The sequence below is a fragment of the Bos indicus x Bos taurus genome, chromosome 23 (assembly GCF_003369695.1).
Source record: "Bos indicus x Bos taurus breed Angus x Brahman F1 hybrid chromosome 23, Bos_hybrid_MaternalHap_v2.0, whole genome shotgun sequence".
NCBI classification, from domain to species: Eukaryota; Metazoa; Chordata; class Mammalia; order Artiodactyla; family Bovidae; genus Bos; species Bos indicus x Bos taurus.
The window spans coordinates 13,849,880-13,869,996 of NC_040098.1; the positions used below are offsets into that span (position 1 = coordinate 13,849,880).

At 39.3% G+C, this 20,117-nt stretch overlaps 1 protein-coding gene across 2 annotated transcripts in view; it reads left to right on the forward strand.

Moving 5' to 3' along the window:
- DNAH8 (dynein axonemal heavy chain 8) overlaps nucleotides 1-20,117 on the forward strand; it is a 321,904-nt gene that overhangs the window by 231,604 nt on the left and 70,183 nt on the right. For both annotated transcript variants that reach the window (XM_027525064.1, XM_027525063.1), the window contains exons 79-82: nucleotides 1,544-1,665; nucleotides 2,268-2,386; nucleotides 4,567-4,769; nucleotides 17,536-17,609. In XM_027525064.1, the coding sequence (XP_027380865.1) occupies nucleotides 1,544-1,665; nucleotides 2,268-2,386; nucleotides 4,567-4,769; nucleotides 17,536-17,609 (518 nt within the window). The remainder of the gene's footprint in view (nucleotides 1-1,543; nucleotides 1,666-2,267; nucleotides 2,387-4,566; nucleotides 4,770-17,535; nucleotides 17,610-20,117) is intronic.

The window sequence follows — 20,117 nt, forward strand, 5'->3', positions numbered from 1 at the left end:
GCAACCTAGATAGCATATTCAAAAGCAGAGACATTACTTTGCCACCAAAGGTCCGTCTAGTCAAGGCTATGGTTTTTCCTGTGGTCATGTATGGATGTGAGAGTTGGACTGTGAAGAAGGCTGAGCACCGAAGAATTGATGCTTTTGAACTGCGGTGTTGGAGAAGACTCTTGAGAGTCCCTTGGACTGCAAGGAGATCCAACCAGTCCATTCTGAAGGAGATCAGCCCTGGGATTTCTTTGGAAGGAATGATGTTAAAGCTGAAACTCCAGTACTTTGACCACCTCATGCGAAGAGTTGACTCATTGGAAAAGGCTCTGATGCTGGGAGGGATTGGGGGCAGGAGGAGAAGGGGACGACAGAGGATGAGATGGCTGGATGGCATCACTGACTTGATGGATGTGAGTCTGGGTGAACTCCGGGAGTTGGTGATGGACAGGGAGGCCTGGCGTGCTGCGATTCATGGGGTCGCAAAGAGTGGGACACAACTGAGGGACTGAACTGAACTTAAGAGGGTTATAGGATTTAAAAGTTCAAGAACCACTATTTCCTATACACCTGAATTAAACAGCAGAGGTGGAAAAATTATGATAAAACATTACTAAAGACATTCAATAGAGGACTTTTGAAAATGAAAATATAGTCATACCTCTTGGTGGAGATTGTCACATTGAATGTGCTCATTTAACTGGTGATTTGCTTTCAAAATGGGCTTCCCTGGTGGCTCAGATGGTCAAGAATCCATCTGCAATGCAGGAGACCTGGGTTCAATCCCTGGTTGGGAAGATCCCCTGGAGAGGGAATGGCTATCCGCTCCAGTATTCTGGTCTGGAGAATTCCATGGACAGAGGAGCCTGACAGGCTACAGTCCATGGAGTCGCAAAGAGTTGGATACGACTGAGCAACTTTCACTTTGCTTCAAAATATGTTTCAATGCATTCACGTACGTTCTCCACTAGACTTGGTGAGAGCAGGGGTCTTGTTTGGTATCCCTAGTGCCTGGAATATTCTAGAAACAGAGAAGAGGCTCAGTGAGTATTTGTTGAGTAAATGAGTGAATAAATGATTTGAACATTACTTCCTTAAAACCGACAGATGTATTATACTCCTTCCTTCCTTTTTTCCTCCCTATGCATGTATCCATCTTTCTGACCTGATTAAAAAATAGTATTTAATATCAAGCTTCTGGAGGAGTGATTTCACTAAGAAGTGATTTTTAAACTCGCCTATGAAAAGATCAATCTATTCACTGATATCAAATAGTTAAAAACGATAAAAAGGCAAACACCTGCAACCAACTGAGAAAAATTCTTTGCGTGGAAAAATGATAGGGAGTTGCTATCTGTATAAGATGGTATAAACCACTTAGACTTGAAGGAAATGTATGCAAAAAAGATAACCACATTTTCTATAATGTGATTATTTTCCAACTTTCCCATTTTTGTGTGTGATATGGTTATCTGGATTTTTTTTCTCAATTTGGAAGTAAATTTCTAAAATATGAGCACAAGCTGACCTGATTCCCACTAATGCCTTTCCCCAGGGGGAGCAGCTCTGGATCTGAAAGCCTGCCCTCCCAAGCCGTTTCGCTGGATCCTCGATATGACCTGGCTGAATCTTGTGGAACTGAGTAAACTTCCACAGTTTGCAGAAATTATGAACCAGGTAATAAAGGACTAGGAAAAAAGTATAGATCTGTAAACCCAAACACACCTGGGTCATTTAAATTGGGGCCTCCTGGTGACAAGCCTTTGAACCAGAGGAGCTGACACAAAAATGCACCTTTAAGACAACTGTGGCTCTCGTTCAAAGGCAATCTGGTGCACACCCCATAGTACATATGACGATTCTGGAGACGTTTTTGATTGCCACGAACTAGAGGCAAAGGTGCTCTGGTGAGTAGTGGGGAGAGGCCAGGGATGCTGCGAAACATCCTGCAATACGCAGGACAGTCCCTCACAAGATAAGATTAACCTGGCCCTGAATGCTCATGGGGCCGAGGTTGAGAAACTCTGGTCTGTGGTTTTTCCTTTCCAATCGTTGAGTTTGACTGATACGTGGTCCTCATTTTAGTGAATAATGTAGAAAAGCAATGGAGAAAGGGAATAGCAATATCCAAGCTATTTGAGTCATTGATTCTGAAGAAAAACGTAAAACAGTGTGGTTATGTTTAAAAAATTATCTGCCTGTAAAGAGTGACCTTTTAACATTGTTTAATTTTAATTGCATATATTCCTGAGGGTCGCTAATTAGCTTGTGTACTTTAGATCTCTCGTAATGAGAAAGGCTGGAAAAGTTGGTTTGATAAAGATGCTCCGGAGGAGGAAATCATCCCTGATGGATATAATGACTCACTGGATACCTGCCGCAAACTTTTACTTATCAGGTGAGAGCAGGTATTATCAGACCTAGAAGCATCACTCGTCACCGCGTCAAATTACAGATCCAACCTGAGTTTACTTCCCTGTGTCCCAGTAGTGACTGTAATGGATGTGTATGCTTCCAAACTCAAGTTTGGGATGGCAAATAAAAATGGTGAAGGGCATATGTTCACAATGTATTCATGATAGTGCTTTTAGCAAAACATATATGAAAGTGTTTTTACTATTCACTTAGGTCACCGTTTACCAGTGAGTAAATCATTTATTATTGAATTTACTTCTGTAAAAGAGCAGATCTCACAGAGTTACAAGGCAATTTTTAAGCTAAAGCCAAGAAGATTGCACTATTAAAACATATAAATGGTGTTGTAGCTATTGAAATGAAAGCAAAAGTTTGAAATGGATATTGATTTTTCTTTTCTTTTCTTCTCACTTTTCATGTTTTCTCAGTATGCAGTAGCTCAAAGAAGGCTTCTGTATTGGAAGGTGTGTGTGTGTGTGTGTGTGTGTGTGTGTGTGTGTTGTGTATGATGGACAAGAGAGGAGGGTGGAGCTGGGGAGGATGAAACCACCAAAAGAATAACAAAAAGATGTAGGATTATTATTTTGGAGTAGTTTTGGTCTTACCTAAGATTACACCACCAAATGTTCTTAGAAAAAGTTGTTTCCTAGATGTTGTCACTCTTTGAGAGTGATCAGAGCTGTCAGCAGTGGTAACTTCAGAACAGAACAATTATTTGTTTTTATTAGACTACATGTGTCTATCTTTCATCTGTCCTTTGAAAATTGAATACATGTCAAATTAATAATGCAATCTACTAAACAATAAGAAACCATAGCAATTGACTATGATCCAGAAATATCAAATGACATTTATTTAATGAGTCACAGTGTATAGAACCAGCTACAGTGTAGGCTACATGGATGGTATTAACTATTAATAAATGCTTGCGAATCAAGCAACTTCTGTCACCTTTGACACATTATCTCCCTCTGAAGACTGCAGAGCTCCCAGGGTGCAGCCGGCCAGGCCCCATTGTGTACTGGAGCGGCCAGAGGACACCTCCTTTTGCATCCCCACTGTGTCCCTGACATCGGGAGCAGGCCCTGATGTATTTACTCCATATATATCTATCAAAGAGTGAATATGCTCCTGTGTATTTGTTTGAATGAGTAATTGCTTACCTGAAGCTGATAGCCTAGTTACTAGGGATAATCACTGATATGTGTGTGTGTGTGTGTGTGTGTATGTTTTAAGTAGCTAATTAAAACCTCCCTGATGGTCCAGTGGCTAAGACTCCACACTCTTATGCCTGGGCCTGGGTTTGATTCTTTGGTCAGGGAACTAGATCCTACAGGCCTCAACTAAAATGATCCTGTGTGCATCAATGAAGATCAAAGATCCCATGTGGTAAGAATCCACCTGCCAATGCAGGGGACATGGGTTCCATCCCTGGTCCAGGAAGATCCCACACACCATTGAGCAACCAAGCCTATGCACCACGACTACTGAGCCTATATGCTGCAAGTACTGGAGCTCCTGGGCCTAGAGCCTGTGCTCCAGAGCGAGAGAGGCTGCTGCAACGAGAAGCCTGAAGAGTAGCCTCTGCTCGCTGCAGCTAGAGAAGGACTGCGTGTAGCAACAAAGACCCAGTGCATCCAAAAAAAAAAAAAAAAAATCCCATGTGCTGCAAATAAGCCCCATCACAGCCAAATAAATAAATAGATTTTTTTTTAAACCCAACAGGAATTTATTTATTTTTTTGTGTGTGTGTGTAACAAAGTTTTATTAAAGTATAAAGGAGATAGAGAAAGCTTCTGACATAGGCATCAGAAGAGGGCAGAAAGAGTACCCCAGGAATTTATTTTTAAAAAATTCAGAATAGTCACTGCTTCTCCTGAAAATGAGACTCTTGGAAGTCAGCTGATTTCTAAGTTCCCTTCTAGATTGGCAACATAACTGACTCTGCCCTGCTCCTTGCCAATGCCTGGCGTCAAAACCACACGATTAAACTTGCACTCATCCGAGGACTGAAAATCTCACTGTCCATCTTACACATATCTGCATAAAAGAGGATTCACTTGTTATCCTTTTGCTAATTAACTATGTGTTCTTTAAGTGCTTAGAACTAAATAGAATTTTCGAAATCTGAATTTATTTCCTCTAACTTGTTTGCATTTCTAGGTCTTGGTGCCCAGACCGTACTGTTTTTCAAGCAAGAAAGTATATTGCAGATTCTTTGGAGGAAAAGTACACGGAACCAGTTATCTTAAATCTGGAGAAAACTTGGGAAGAAAGTGATACGAGAACACCTCTGATATGTTTTCTGTCCATGGGATCCGATCCCACAATTCAAATTGACGCACTGGCCAAGAAACTGAAGCTGGGTATGAGCAGCAATCTATGAGATTTAGCAAAGCCTCCATGTTTTTGCTTCAGTTTTTTCCTTTCATACTTTTATAGCCAATTCTTATAAATATATTCATAAAACTGAGTTCGAAAAAATATTAAATTTCTTCTTTCCCCCATTTTCAGATCTAGAAGGAGGGTATAGATATCTTTGTGTAGAGAGGAACATACTCATCCATCATGTACTGATTTTTTTAAAGTTGTAATCAGATGTCCATACCACATGGATAGCAGACTGGCAAGAATGAACATTCAACAGCAAATTTTATTGCTGTGTCTGTATAAATTTATGACAAAGCCTATTTTGTCACAATGAAAACATGTAACCCTTGTATTATAATGCATAGTAATTTAAGGATTCGTTCATTGATACTTTCATTCAATAACCCCTGAGTATAGGCAGTGTGCTCGATTCACGGAGTACAGCGGTGAATACAACATAGCTGGGAAAGACAGACATGTAAACAGGCAATAGACGACAGTGTGACAAGCTGCTGCAGCAGAGGTACGGACATGCCCAGCGATAAGAGCCAGAGCTGCCCAGATTGCGTGGGCTATAGAGGAAAGCCTGGTGACATTTTGAGTAGTATCCAAAAGTGATAAAAATTAGGGGATCATGTGGGAGAGAAGGAAAGTTACTCTGACGGAAGGAGGTAGGGTAAGGAGTTACAAACCTATAAGTGTGAGTCGACAGGACTAAAGAAAAAGTACCTGAATGACACCAAGACATCACGATTGAGCCATTCTCTTCTAGGATGGCTGTTTATAGGAGGGCAGTTTTCTCTTAATACTCTGAAAATCTGAATGTTGTTGGAATTGCCTTTTGGAATATTCATAGGTTCATATCTTATAGGTTCTTATCTCTATACCTATATCTCGTAGGAGCGATTCATTTATGTCTTTATAAGGATTATGAAAGTGATTGATTGTGAATCCCTAAATCTAGAAAATAAAACCTTGAATTTATTATCTAGTTAGAATAAGCATAATATAAAATTTGTTTAATGATCTCCAAGTATTTACCACGTCTGCACTAAAGCTACTGTAAACTGATAGCTTAAGGTAGCATGGTCTTTGTTCCCTCCTCCTCATCATTGTCATCACACTGCTCTGTGTGCTACATGGATTCATGTTTCAATAGCTACTTTCTTCTATCCGAACACTGAGACCCAATGCAAAGAGCTCCCAGGTTCTCTTGGCTCATACTCACGGCTAAGTCTCATTGTTGTTGTTGTTGAGTTGCTCCATTGTGTCCAATTCCTTGTGACCCCATGCACTACAGCACGCCAGGCTTCCCTGTCCTTCACTATCTCCTGGAGCTTGCTCAAAGTCATGTCCATTGAGTCAGTGATGCCATCCAACCATCTCGTCCTCTGTCGTCCCCTCTTCCTCCTGCCTTCAGTCTTTCCCAGCATCTGGGTCTTTTCCAATGAGTCAGCTTTTCACATCAGGTGGCCAAAGTATTGGAGCTTCAGCTTCAGCATCAGTCCTTCTAATCAATTCTCAGGACTGATTTCCTTTAGGATTAACTGGTTGGATCTCCTTGCAGTCCAAGGGACTCTCAAGAGTCTTCTCCAACACCATAGCTCAAAAGTGTCAATTCTTCAGCATTCAGCCTTCTTTATGGTCCAACTCTCACATTCATACATAATGACTAGAAAGTCTCGTTAACCACCTTTAAAGGTGGCCATTTTGTTCCAGTATTCACTGAAGCATGGAGTCATCTGTATCAGCCTTAGAGTGGTGCTTCTCTCAAAGCTTTGAAAATCCCTCTGAGATCTACTTCTCCGTGGATTTTTGTCCAGTTGCTTCAATGTCCTCTCTGCATATAGATTCCTTTTTTGTCTTGCTACAAAGCAGTCTCCATACAACAGAATTCATGGATTCCAGTGGCTAATGGGCTTCAATACTTACATGTTCAGTAAGTTCAGCACTACTAGTGTTACTAAGTGACTCCACCTGCCTGCCGGGTAGTAAAGCCAATTTACTGACCCAAGTTGTGGTGAAGGAAAGTACAGTGTTTATGCATGCATGCATGTGTGCTAAGTCGCTTCAGTTGTGTCCAAGTCTATGTGACCCTGTCCGACTCTTTGCAACCCCATGGACTGTAACCTGCCAGGCTCTTCTGTCCATAGAATTCTCCAGGCAAGAATACTGGAGTGGGTTGTCATGCCCTCCTTTAGGGGATCTTCCCAACTCAGGGATTGAAGCTGCGTCTCTTCCATCTTCTGCATTGTCAGTCGGGTTCCTTACCACTAGCACGACCTGGAAAGCCCTCAGTGTTTATTGCAGGTGCCATATCATCTGCAGAATGGGCAGTTCATGCTCAACAGATTTCGAGGAAAGGATGTTTAAAAACCGCATTTGGAGTGAAATTGCAGGGGGCATGACTTTCTTCTGATTGGTTGATAGTGAAGTAAAAGGGTAGTGGTTCAGGAATCTTAATCATCAGCCTTTTGGTTCCAGGCAGTATAGTCTCCATACTTGTGGACTACATGTAGTCACACACCCTCCATCTGGGCAAGGGTCTTAGCGTGTTCCTAACAACTCAAAGATATTCATCAGACTGTTATATATATTCCTTGAGGAAGAACTAAGATTGTTTTGTTTTTTGGCTTTATCATGTACATGTGGGATCTTAGTTCCCCAACCAGAGATGGAACCCATGCCCCCTGCAGTGGAAGCCCAGAGCCTCAACCACTGGACCGCTGGGGAAGTCCTGAGAAGTTAGCATTGTTGTTGAAGCTGTCGTTACTTTTCTTGCTCCACTGCTCTTCCTTTGTTTCTCATTAGTAAGTGCTTGAGTCTGCTTTTTGGAACCCGGGGAAGGCCTAAGAGACTAAAGCTTTTTCTACGAACAAGAAATGGGACCACAGAGGGGCTTTTGCACCTGGGATGGCCGCATTTGGTTTCACCCAGGCAAAGTCCTCTTACTCCCTTGGTCCCAGGTCCAGATACCCAAGGAAGAAGCTCCTTGGTTTTGCTTTGGTCGTGTGCTCCTTTCTGGACCAGTCAATGAACGGTTGCCGTGTAAATGGGTTCATAGCAAGAACCACATACATGGAGCCTAGAGTTGAGGGCATTTCTTAGAAGGGGATACTCTTCCCAGAAGAGGGGCAGTTCCCACTGAAGTTACCATTTCAAATTTACCTCAAAACAATGCTGTTGTCTAGGACATTGGTGTAAGAACAGAAATAAAATAATTCAAGGTTTCCTTTGGGAGAGATTATAACTTTAGATAAATACATACGACCAAAACAGTGCTGTCACCTAGTATTATTACATACTATCATACTGCTTTGCTTGGCAATTTGGTGATTCCATTTCTTGATATTTCTTTAGTTTTTCCAGCAATTGTTTAACCTTCTATTGATTACTTTGTTAGGAAACACATTAGATTTAATTTTAACACTGAAGGATCCAATGTTGTTTATAAAGAACTCATTGCTCATTTTTTTTAGAGCAAAGGAATGTTTAGGAATGTTAGGAAGCATCATTCTGTTCACTAATTGGGATTAAAAACTCCCCAGATAGCTGTAAAATGAAACTATTATGTAGATGAATGACATATTACTCTAGTCTCAACTAGAGATGTTTTATTTGGGTGATGGATAATCATAAAATGCTCAAGGTTCACAAAATTCTGAAAAATCCTGGAATTCAAGTGCCTTGTATTACAGCTGAGGAAACTAAGGTCTGGAGATAAGGCCAGAGAACTAGATAATTCAGGACTTAGTCTCAGGCCTCCCAGATCCCTTGTCAGTGGCCTTTCTCTCATCCTCCCCAGTGCCTTTCAGTCAGTTCAGTTCAGTTCAGTCGCTCAGCCGTGTCCGACTCTTTGCGACCCCACGAACCGCAGCACGCCAGGCCTCCCTGTCCATCACCAACTCCCGGAGTCCACCTAAACCCATGTCCAACAAGTTGGTGATGCCATCCAGCCATCTCAGTGGATTTAGTGGATGAATTAGCAAGTTACCTGACAGCAACTTGAGGGATGGGACCAGATCAAATAGGTTTTCATAGAAAAAAAAAAAAAAGGAAGGAAAACTTCTCACTATGGAACCTGTCAGGCTCTGTGTTGAGAAATTCAGAGAAGATAAATTCTGCACAAAAGCATTGGGTACCTGGGAAAGAAGGAGAAAACAGATGGGTTTAGCATGAGAAAAATCCTACTAGGAGCTTGGGTGAAGGAGAGAAGAATAGATTTGAAAATAGAATCCAAACATGAATGAAAGAGGACAAATAAAATATAAACCTACAAATAAAAATGGGGCTTCCCTGGTGGCTCAGTGGTGAAGAATCTGCCTGCAGTGCAGGAGACACAGGAGAGGAGAGTACAATCCCTGGATCGGAAAGATCCCCTGGAGGAGAGCATGGCAGCCCACTCCAGTATTCTTGCTGGGAGAATCCCATGGACAGAGAAGCCTGGTGGGCTACAGTCCATGGGGTCACAAAGAGTCAGACACAACTGAAGTGACTGAACATGCAAGCAAACAAAAATAGGAATGAGAAAATGAGTAAAATAAAGTAATACAGATAAAAAAGTAATAAGATAGTTATAGTAAAAAAAAGTTTAAAAATCTCATTAAAATGGATGTTTGTAGAAAAATATAAATTTACAAAAATTTCTTGGAAAAAATTGAAAAGCCTGAATGGACCGATAATTAAGATGAGGAAAATTAGAAGTTTTAAAATTATTACCTCAGCAAAGACACTAAGCTTAAATGATTTTTTTGGTAGGTCCTTTAAAACTTTGCTATGTCCCATTTCACAATGTAGGAAAATAAGATGCATTTTCCTCTGTATTTTAAGGGAATAACATTATCTTGATATGTAAAGCAGACCGAGATAGTCACTATATCAAAGAAAGAAAACCACAGATTGATCCTACTTATTAATATAAATGTAAGGACCTTAATATAAGTGCAAGCAGAAAGAATTTAGCATAATATAAAATATGCAAAAAACAGCAACATGCCTTGATCAAGTAGGATGCATGGGCAAATCTGAGAAAGACACAGTATTAAGAAATCTCATCACAACAAGTGAAAGACTTTTTCCTTAGGCTGTTATTACCCTGATGATTGCTAAAAAGGCATTTTATAAAAATTCAGCATTTGTATTTGGCTCTTAAAAATGGGAACAGAAGAATATTGTATCAATATGATAGTGAATATGAACTTCAAACAGCTTCATGCTTTCTGGTGAACAACTAGAGACATGATGCCCATTAAAGTCAGGAACAAGATAAAGATGTCTGCTATCACCACTCTCATTTAGTATTACTGTGGAGGATATAGCTAATGTTTTGTAAGAATCATAAATAAAAGATATAACTACTGGAAAAGAGGGACAAGAGCCATCGTTATTCTCAGATCGTGTAATTGTCTAACTAAAGAACACAAATGAATCAACTGAAAAGCTATTAGATTTAACAGGATATTTTAGTAAGGTAGCTGGTCACAAAAATAAATATATTTAAAAAATCAATGAAACATTCTTCTAAAATGTAAAAATCCCATTCAGTATCTCAATAAAAATAAAACTGAGGAATAATCTTTAGAATACCTATTAGAAGAAGACTATAAAACTTTCTTAAAGACTTGAAAGTAGGGTAGATCAAATAGAGAGTTAAACCACATCCCCATTATAAAGATTCAGTATTGTAAAGATGTCAATAGTCTCTAAATTAATCTATAAATTGAGTGCAAGTCTAATTGAAATTCCAACATCATTTTCCCCCTAATTGGATAGTAGAGGGGTCTTAAATCATCTAGAGTAATAAATAGACAACAATAGCCAAGACAGCTTGAAAAGGAAAAAGAATAATGTGGAGAACAAGCCCAATCAGATTTCTAAACTTTATCAAATTGCAATAACTTAATCAGTGAGGAACTGGCTCAGAGTAGATAAACAGATCAATAGAGCAAAATGAAAGGCCCCAAATTAGATGCTAGTGTATACAATAGCTTAGCCTGTGATGAGATTCACATTTCAAATCAGTGGAAGAAAAACGGGTTAGTCAATAAACAGTGTTGCCATAGCAGATTAACTTTGGAAGAAAGCAAGAATTTTACCTCAGATTAAACTCTAAAGTACATTCTAGGTTGATTAAGGTTTTAAAAGGTTTAAACTATGAAAAAATACACTGATACTACTGGCGTGGCTAAGATTTCCTTAATCATAATACCAGAATCCAAAACCAGAGGAAAAGAGGTTTGGATGAAGTTTTCAAACTTTGGTATGTCAAAAGCGGCACAAATAAAATTAAAACACAAATTGCGGTTGAATCCAAGCTCATGATGCACAGTGAGGCCAAGCCAACTGAAAGGTCAGAGTTTGGAGCAGAGAAAGGTTAACTGCAAGGACAAAACAAGGAGTGTGGGTGGCTTATTCTCAAAAGACCCAAACTTCCTGGTGGTTTTCAGGGAAGAGTTTTTAAAGGCAAAATTTGGAGTGAGGGCTGCAGTGTAGGACTTTCTTCTGATTGGTTGGTGGTGAGGTAACAGGGTGGTGCTCCAGGAACCATGTTCTCGGCCTGAAGTCACCATCCTCTGCTTAGGGGGGGGCAATAATTCCTGTAAGAAAACCCCAAAGATATATTGTTAGGTATATCCCTTTAGGAGGAAATCCGACTCTTTATCTCTGGGCTATGGTTTCTTTTTTAAAAAATTTAGTTATTTTTGGCTGCTCTGGATCTTTGTTGCTGTACATGGGCTTTCTCTAGTTGTGGCGAGTGGGGGTTACTCTCTAGTCACAATGCACTGGCTTTTCGTCGTGGCTTCTCTTGTTGCAGAGCATGGACTCTAGGGTGTGCAGACTTCGGCAGTCGCAGCACACAGGCTCGGTAGTTGTGGCGCTACAGGCTTAGCTGCCCTGCAGCATAGGGATCTTCCCAGATCAGGGATGGAATCCATGTCCCCAGCGTTAGCAGGCAGATTCTTAGCCACTGGACCACTAGGGAAGTCCTGCACGAAGTGTTCCAGACCGCTTTTCTTTTGCTTCTGCATTTCCTCACTTCCCTAATCAGTAACTTTGAATTTGCCCTTTGGATCTCAGGGAAGGTCTGGAAGACTGAAGCCTTTTTCTTACAGACAAGAAATGGGGGACAAGGAAAGATTTTTGTACCTGGGAGGGCTCCACAGGGCCCTGCCCAGTTTCCAAAGAAAAGGTAGAAGTGTGGGTTGGGAATTGCAACATTCTATTTCAGCTGGAGACACTGGCAGTCCTTTTTCATATACACCATGAATCTTTAAAATGTTTGAGTGCTTTTTCCCAACTATTCTACACATACAAATTTATCATAAAAACAAACTGAGAGATGCACATTAAGATTCATTTATAAGGATGTTAAGTCTAGTGCTATTTTTAATATTAAAAAATTAGAAATGTCTGAAATATACAAAAGGATAGTGGCTAACTTGGCAAGAATGCATTAATATGATGGAACATTGTGCTACCATTAAAAACTGTTTATCAGTAATGTTTAATGACAATAAAATACAACATACTTAAGAAGTAGATATATAAAATGACATGTATATGTTATACATATATATATAATTTTTAATATGGATAGGTCTGTAATCTCTTATTTAAAGCCCTTGCAGTCAGATGCACTGCAGAAATTAGAATTGTCCAGCTTTTAGAAAAGTAATATTTCATGTATTATATAATACATTGCAGATGAAAGTATTAATATTTATAAAGATAGGGATAAATAAATAGGCTCATATCCATTCAGGTCAGCTTTTACCACCAAAGTGATTTTGTGGCAAAGCTGTCAGTTTTCAGAGTGCTTTGAATTTTGAAATGAGGGTAAGTGATTGTGGATTGTGCACTGAGAAGATTAGAATGTAGATCTCTCTGGAAGGATATTGGTGATTTTTGTTTTCTTCTTTGTAGTCTCCTGTATTTTACAAAGCTTTCACTATAAACATATATCATTTAATCTGATTTTTAAAAAATTTTTAAAAAGAAAGAGGAGATGTGAAAGACACTCAAGTCCAATTTTGGAAAGAAATAGAAAAGCAGTTGAAATCTTACTAAAGGTCTTTCAAATGTAACCAAGCAGCAAAAAAAGGAAAAAAAAAAAAAAAGTCCACAAACCAGAAAACCAAAACATCCCATACCACCAAAGGACAATTATGCTGCAATACATGCAAAAATGATTCCTGCAACATCCTCTGCAACCTGCCTCCTCACGGCAGTCCGCATCATGATGTCCTGGCAGCCTTCCCTACTCTCTCTGGAAATTCAGCCTGCGCTGCCTCTTCTCTCACTGGTCTTTGTCTTTTGAACTTCCTCAAGTGCAAAGCTTCCTCACTATTCCAGTGTCAATCAATCTAGTTTTTCCAGACTATTCAGAAATTTATCAAATATTTATCAACCTATTTTAAAAATGAAGAAAGATTGCAGATCAATAACTTCCACTTTAAGAAACCAAGGAAAGAAGAGCAAACTAAACCCGAAGCAATCAAAAGGAAGGAAATAATAAATATCTGAGTGAAAAAAAATGCAAGAGAGGATTAAAAAACAACAGAGAATCAATCAACCAAGTGTATCTTCTTTGAAAAGATCAACAAAATGGACAAACTTTTGTCCTAACCGACCAAGAATAAAGGAGAGAAGACTTAAGATAACTAAAATCAGGAGTGAAAGAGGGATGTCAATGAAAATAATCAATGAACAAACTATATAATAGGAATAGAAAAGTTTTATTTGCGCCAAACTGAGGACTGGCAGCTCTCAGATAAGTGAGAGGATCTGCTCCAGAGAAGCATGGGTTTCAGCATAGTTTCATATCTTGTCAGAACAAAGAACATCAAACAAGTCAGGACACATTCCTTCAAGGTTTCAAGAAAAGCAGGTTAGCAAGTACATAGCAAGTCAGTGTACCTTGACACCTGGGAAGGGAGCCTCATCACTGAAGAAGTACTGGCACTGGCATCTCAGGAAGGGAAGAATTTATGAAATTTTTATTTTTAACACATTCTTTAATTCTGGTCAATGTACCCTTTTCTCTGACAGTTAGAGCCGATGTACAATGTATGTTTGATAGGCCACAAACAGGCTGTTTTAGTTAGCATAAAGTTCAAATAAACTCACGTATAAGTCAGAATGACTTTCCCATATCTCAATATGTGAACATTTCTTTTATCAGGGGACATCGCTATTGACTTGAAAAAATAGAAAAGATCATACAGAATACTATGAACAATTATAACAACAAATTAGATAGATAACCTAGATGAAATGGGCAAATTATCAGAAAGAGAAAACTGCTGAAACTGACTAAGGAAGAAATAGAAAACCCGAATAGAGCTTTAAGAAGTAAAAGGATTGATTTGTAGGAAATCCAGGACTAGATGCCTTCACATTCTACCGAATGTTTAATGAATAACACCAGTTCTTTCCAAAAAATAAAAGAGGAGAGATTACTTCCCAACTCATTCTATGAGACCATATTACTCTGATACCAAATCTAGACAAAGACAGTAGAAGGAAACCAATATCCTGCTGAATATAAAAGCAAAAGTTCTCAACAAAATGCTACTGAATTGAGTGCCATGCAAAATGAATTATACACCATGACCAAGTGGATTTACCCCAAGAATGCAAGGTTGGTTCAACATATGAAAATTAATCAATGTAATACCCCATATTAATAGAATAAAGAACAAAAATCAAACAGTTATCTCAATAGTTGCAGAAAAAGCATTGAAAAAAATCCAACATTCTTTCATGATGAAAGCCCTCAACAAACTAAGAATAAAAGGGAACTTCTTCAACCTGATGAGGGACACCTACAGAAACCCACAGCTAACATCATACTTAATGCTGAAAGATGGGATATTTTTCCCAAAACATCAGGAACAAGAGAAGAATGTCTACTTGCACTTCTACTCAGCACTGTAGTGGAAGTTTTAGTCAGACCAAAAGAAGAAATAAATGGTATTCACACTGGAAAAGAAGTAAAAGCACCTCAGTTTGATGATGACATGAGGGAGGGGGCCCGCACAGTTGGAGAAGAGTGAGTGAATTGTGGTGGGATCCTAAAAAGTGTGTGTGTGTGTGTAGATTGCGGGAGCAATGGGACCCATTTGTGTAGGGTCATAGAGGTCAGAATTTGAATTGGATTCTGGATTTTGCACAGAATGAAATGAGAAGCTGTCAGATGTTTCTGAGCAGAGGGTGGACATAATCTGATTCAGGATTCAATCAAATCCCTCTGTCTGCTGCGGGAAGAATAGCTAGTAGGGAAAAGAGTGGGAGAGAGGTCACCAGTGAGTAGCCTCCTGCAAGAATACAGGCATGAGGTGATGGACCAGGGGAATGAGAGTGTAGACATCCAGAAGGGGTCACATTCAGACTCTGGGTTTGTTTTGAAGGGATGCCTTTAAGTATCTTCTTGACCTCTTACCCAGGTCAAGACAAGAAACTCAGGCTACCCCTGAACAAAAACAAGTTCTTCCTTTTAAACGGTGTATCTCAGAAGAGTTGGAAGGCAGAGGAGATAGATTATGGCTCACGCTCATGTGTTAATACTTATTGTCCATATCACACCTTCCTCCATTGACCTACCTAACACTTGTGGGTTCTTCCAAAACAAGAGAGACTCAGTGTCTCTTTGTACAATTCAGAGGCTCCTCCCAATCGAGTTCCACCTTTCCTTTCTTCTTTTATAGGGTTTGTGGGTTCTTCTCAGATGCTCTGGGAACAGTGCCTAGTTCCCCTTGAGCAGGAGAGATTCATGAGGGCTTTGTTGGGAGAATCCAGCTATGTTCAGTGACTTATGGACAATTGCAGTTCCTAGTTCTTCAAGCAGTGCTCTGTCAGTCCTCTCAGGCACAAACTGCTGAGTTTCACCCTGTGACCCTGAGTCCACAAATAATTCTAATGCTGCACCCTACCAGCACTCACGGAATCTCTGGCCATTAACCCCATGGTGCTGTATTTTAAGTGGTGTGCCCTGGCAGCTTCTTCCCTGGTTCCTGACATACTTCTGTCTCCAGCCTATGAATTTCTCTCATTCTCTGTAGCTTCTACCAGCAGTTTCCAAATCAGCCTCATTGTTTGCCCAATCACAGCTGCCCATTTTTCTGAGGATTCAGATCACTCCAATAGAGTAAGTCAAAAGCATGCATTGCTTCACAGCGTATACACTGACTTCCTTTCTCTGTGCCCCTAGAGATCTAGAGATCATGCCTTTAAAATTAAAGAAGACCTGGGTCCACAAAAGCTTACTTCAAAGTTAATTTCTAATTTCAGTTTCCCAAGTATGATTCAGAGACTTCTTTTTTTTCTTCTTTAATCCATTGTATATTCTTGCCTCCTTTGTCAAAGATAAGGTGTCCATATGTGTGTGGATTTATCTCTGGGCTTTCTATTTTGTTCCACTGATCAATATTTCTGTCTTTGTGCCAGTACCATACTGTCTTGATAACTGTGGCTTTGTAATACAGCCTGAAGTCAGGTAGGTTGATTCCTCCAGTTCCATTCTTCTTTCTCAAGATAGCTTTGGCTATTCGAGGTTTCCATACAAATTGTGAAATGATTTGTTCTAGCTCTGTGAGGAATACCGTTGGTAGCTTGATAGGGATTGCATTGAATCTATAAATTGCTTTGGGTAGTATACTCATTTTCACTATATTGATTCTTCCAATCCATGAACATGGTATATTTCTCCATCTATTAGTGTCCTCTTTGATTTCTTTCACCAGTGTTTTATAGTTTTCTATATATAGGTCTTTAGTTTCTTTAGGTAGATATATTCCTAAGTATTTTATTCTTTCCGTTGCAATGGTGAATGGAATTGTTTCCTTAATTTCTCTTTCTGTTTTCTCATTATTAGTGTATAGGAATGCAAGGGATTTCTGTGTGTTGATTTTATATCCTGCAACTTTACTATAATCATTGATTAGTTCTAGTAATTTTCTGGTGGAGTCTTTAGGGTTTTCTATGTAGAGGATCATGTCATCTGCAAATAGTGAGAGTTTTACTTCTTCTTTTCCTTCTACAGTTTAGTGAATTCACATGACAGGCACAAGTGTGGTTCTCCACCTGGGACATCAAATTCACTAATGAGCCTCAATACTGTATATTCTGCTGAATTATAATCACATCTCTAATCTTGGAGTGGTTTCCACTTTTTCTTAAGGCTCCTTTTTCTCAGTTCCAAGAGGATTTGATCCTGAGGAGCAGTTACCCCTGAATATAGTCGTCATGGGGATGAATTGCTACGAGTTCCATCTCAGAAAATGGACAAATAGGCAAACAAAACCCGGACAGACAGAACACTGCAAGCTTGACATCATAAAAGAATAAAAAGATTGGTATCCAATCTTTACTGAAACATCTGCTGAAACACCAAAAAATTATTCTAATCAAAACATAGAGCAAAACTAAAAAATCCTCTTTCCTTCTAAATACCTGTGATAGCATTGCAGCTGCCTCTCCCCGTCAGTCTGTCTCCTCATTATCCCCAAAGACCCCAGAACTCTTTAAAAGCTCTGCCTCGTGCCTTTTGTCTTTCTCTCTTTGTCCTTCCCTTTCCATGTAGTGCCTCCAGTCTGCTCCACTCCTTTCTCTCATCAACACAACCAAAAGCCAGACTTATTTGCATAACAGACTTTCCTTAGAAGCCATAGAGGGAGGGAGGCTATGACAACTCAGAAATTAATTTTTCATCCCAATCCTGTTATAAAATTTACGTTTGATCATAGTAATCCTTCTGTATTACAGAATGCAGAACTATCTCAATGGGGCAAGGACAAGAAGTACATGCTCGAAAGCTGATTCAGATGTCAATGCAGCAGGTATGTAGCAATGGAAACTACTCTTCATGCAGCTTTCTTGATATGATTCCTCTGGCCATCTGGTCCACCTAGCACCACCCCTATGATGGGTAGAGTGTTCTTCCTGTGATGCTCAATTTTCCATTTTGATTCACGCATATAGAGTACACGTTGGTTACTTAAGGATTTTGAACCTCCAGCTAGTTGGCTCCTGACATCCCCACAAAATACTTGTTCCATTTTCTAGAGCATGTGCTCCATTTTTATTTTCACTAAATATTTTTTGGTAATTTGGCAGACACACTTTCTGGTTCATAAAGAATGCAGCTCTAGCAGTCTTGGAATGTCATGATCAATATTAATAGATAGTGCTTAAGAAGTGACAGATTGAGATAGTCAAATTTCAATTTTCGGTTAAAGTGAGCCTTTCATTTTTCATTAATGGATAGTTTCAGGCAAATAAGAAATATTTGAGGGTGTTATGTTTAAATATTGATAACAGTTTTTACTGAAAATTGCAAGCTGGATGGAATGTTGAGAAATATTTTTCATCACACCTAATAAATACACAGGACATTAATTTTCTAGAAAAGCTTGGTTGATCGCAGTTTCAGCAGCAATAAGAAATTGCACCATTTATAAAAATAAAATAAAGTCTTGGTTTATTTTTAAGCTTTTGATCTCATAATGTCCCTAGCAACTTTTCCCTGGGAATTAATGACTATAGAGGGTTAATGGGCTAAAACTCTGCTTGGGTCATCAAGTTTTCAGACTAACCATTAATTCTCAAGTGCCCTAAGCCTTAATCTTTATCAGTTAATTAAATTCAATAATATATGGTATTTAATTTATATATACCAAAGCAATTATATATAGTTATTTTTACTCAGATAAAATGATTCACTCTGTTGAATGATCTGACTGTTTGACTTTGGGCCTTAAATAATTTCTTTAGTTTCCACGAGTGAGAAGCTTTTAAATTTGAATACAACATTCACATTAACTTTCTTTGGAATATTAGTTTTTTTTATAACTTCTGTGTTCTGTGTCTCAAGGTGGGATAAATATTGATAATATTTGCAGTATAAAAATCAAACAAACAGAACTTCCCTGGCTGTCTAATGGTTAAGATTCCGAACTTCCAATGCAGGGGGTGTGCGTTCGATCCCTGGTTGGGGAACTAAGATCCCACATGCCATGAGGCATAGGCAAAAACAAAACAGATAACAACAATAATACCAACAAAAAGCGTGAACAGGTACAGCCACATTGTCACTTGAAAGATTTAGGATAAAGCTGACATTGTGGAATTCAGAGCAGGGAATCAGAGAGTAACTGGGTCCACAAGGACCCAGAGTTCTGACCATGAAGTTCATCTTCTTGACGATCTGGTTGTCTAGACCAAAAAGTCCCCTTTGCTATTTAAGCCAATCTGAGTTGTATTTTCTCTTGCAGTTTAAGGCATAATATATATGCCTTACCATATGTATACTGAGCTCAATAACTTGTAGCTGTATTTATTCGATCTTGTTGCATAAAGTATATCAAAGCATCAGCTGGCTAGTAAACTATGTTCTTATAGAACTGTGATGGTTATGTGACATATTGTGAAGGTTTTATCAATATTTAGATAGTGCTTAATAAACTTTGTGGTTTCAGGAACATCTGGGAGGAGTGATGACAAAGAATAAGATTTAGTGTTGGGGTAGGAGGCGGGAGGGAGGTTCCAGAGGGAGGGGACATATGTATACCTGTGGCTGGTACATGTTGATGTATGGCAGAGGCCAACACAATGTTGTAAAGTGATTATCCTTCCATTAAAAAGAAATAAAATGTTGAAAAAGATTTAGTATTATGGTAGCAGGCATGCTCAGTCACTCAGTTGTGTCCAACTCTGCGACCCCATGGACTGTAGCCTCTGTAGATAGGATTTTCCAGGCAAGAATACTGGTAGCAAATGTCACCAAATGTATTGCCTCTGGTGAAGTAAAATTTGTGTTTCAAGGCAGGAGAAGAAAACTGTAGCGTAAAATCGGCTCTGGCTGCTCGTTTGGGCCTCCTGCCTGCCCTGTGCAGTGTGTCTGCATTATGCATCAGCCAGGCCTCCTCAGAGGTGGGAATCTTTGCTCCAGTGCAAAGATCAGGTTTATTTTTCCCCATTTCTTTGACACTAACAATGTAGCTTCTTACAGATTAGCATGGTGACTTGTTGCTGTCTTTGTATATGCTTACGTGGACTGTGAATCTTTGGTGAACTTCATGTGAAATGTCAGCATGTCATTTTGATGTATGATCCTTTGTCTTGAAAATGCCTATGACTGTGCCTTTGACTTCTAATAGGTGGGACAGTCAGAGCCTCTGGGTCTATCTCCCAGGCTATAATCCTCAGTTTGGCTTTATTAAAATTCTCTCTTTTCTTCCTAACTTGATTGTTGATGAATTTTCGTCAACTCCTCCAACTTTCATGAGGTCATGTGCATCTCTTTGTGACAGTGGATGGCTTGGCTTTGGCGTGAGTCCCTTCTGATT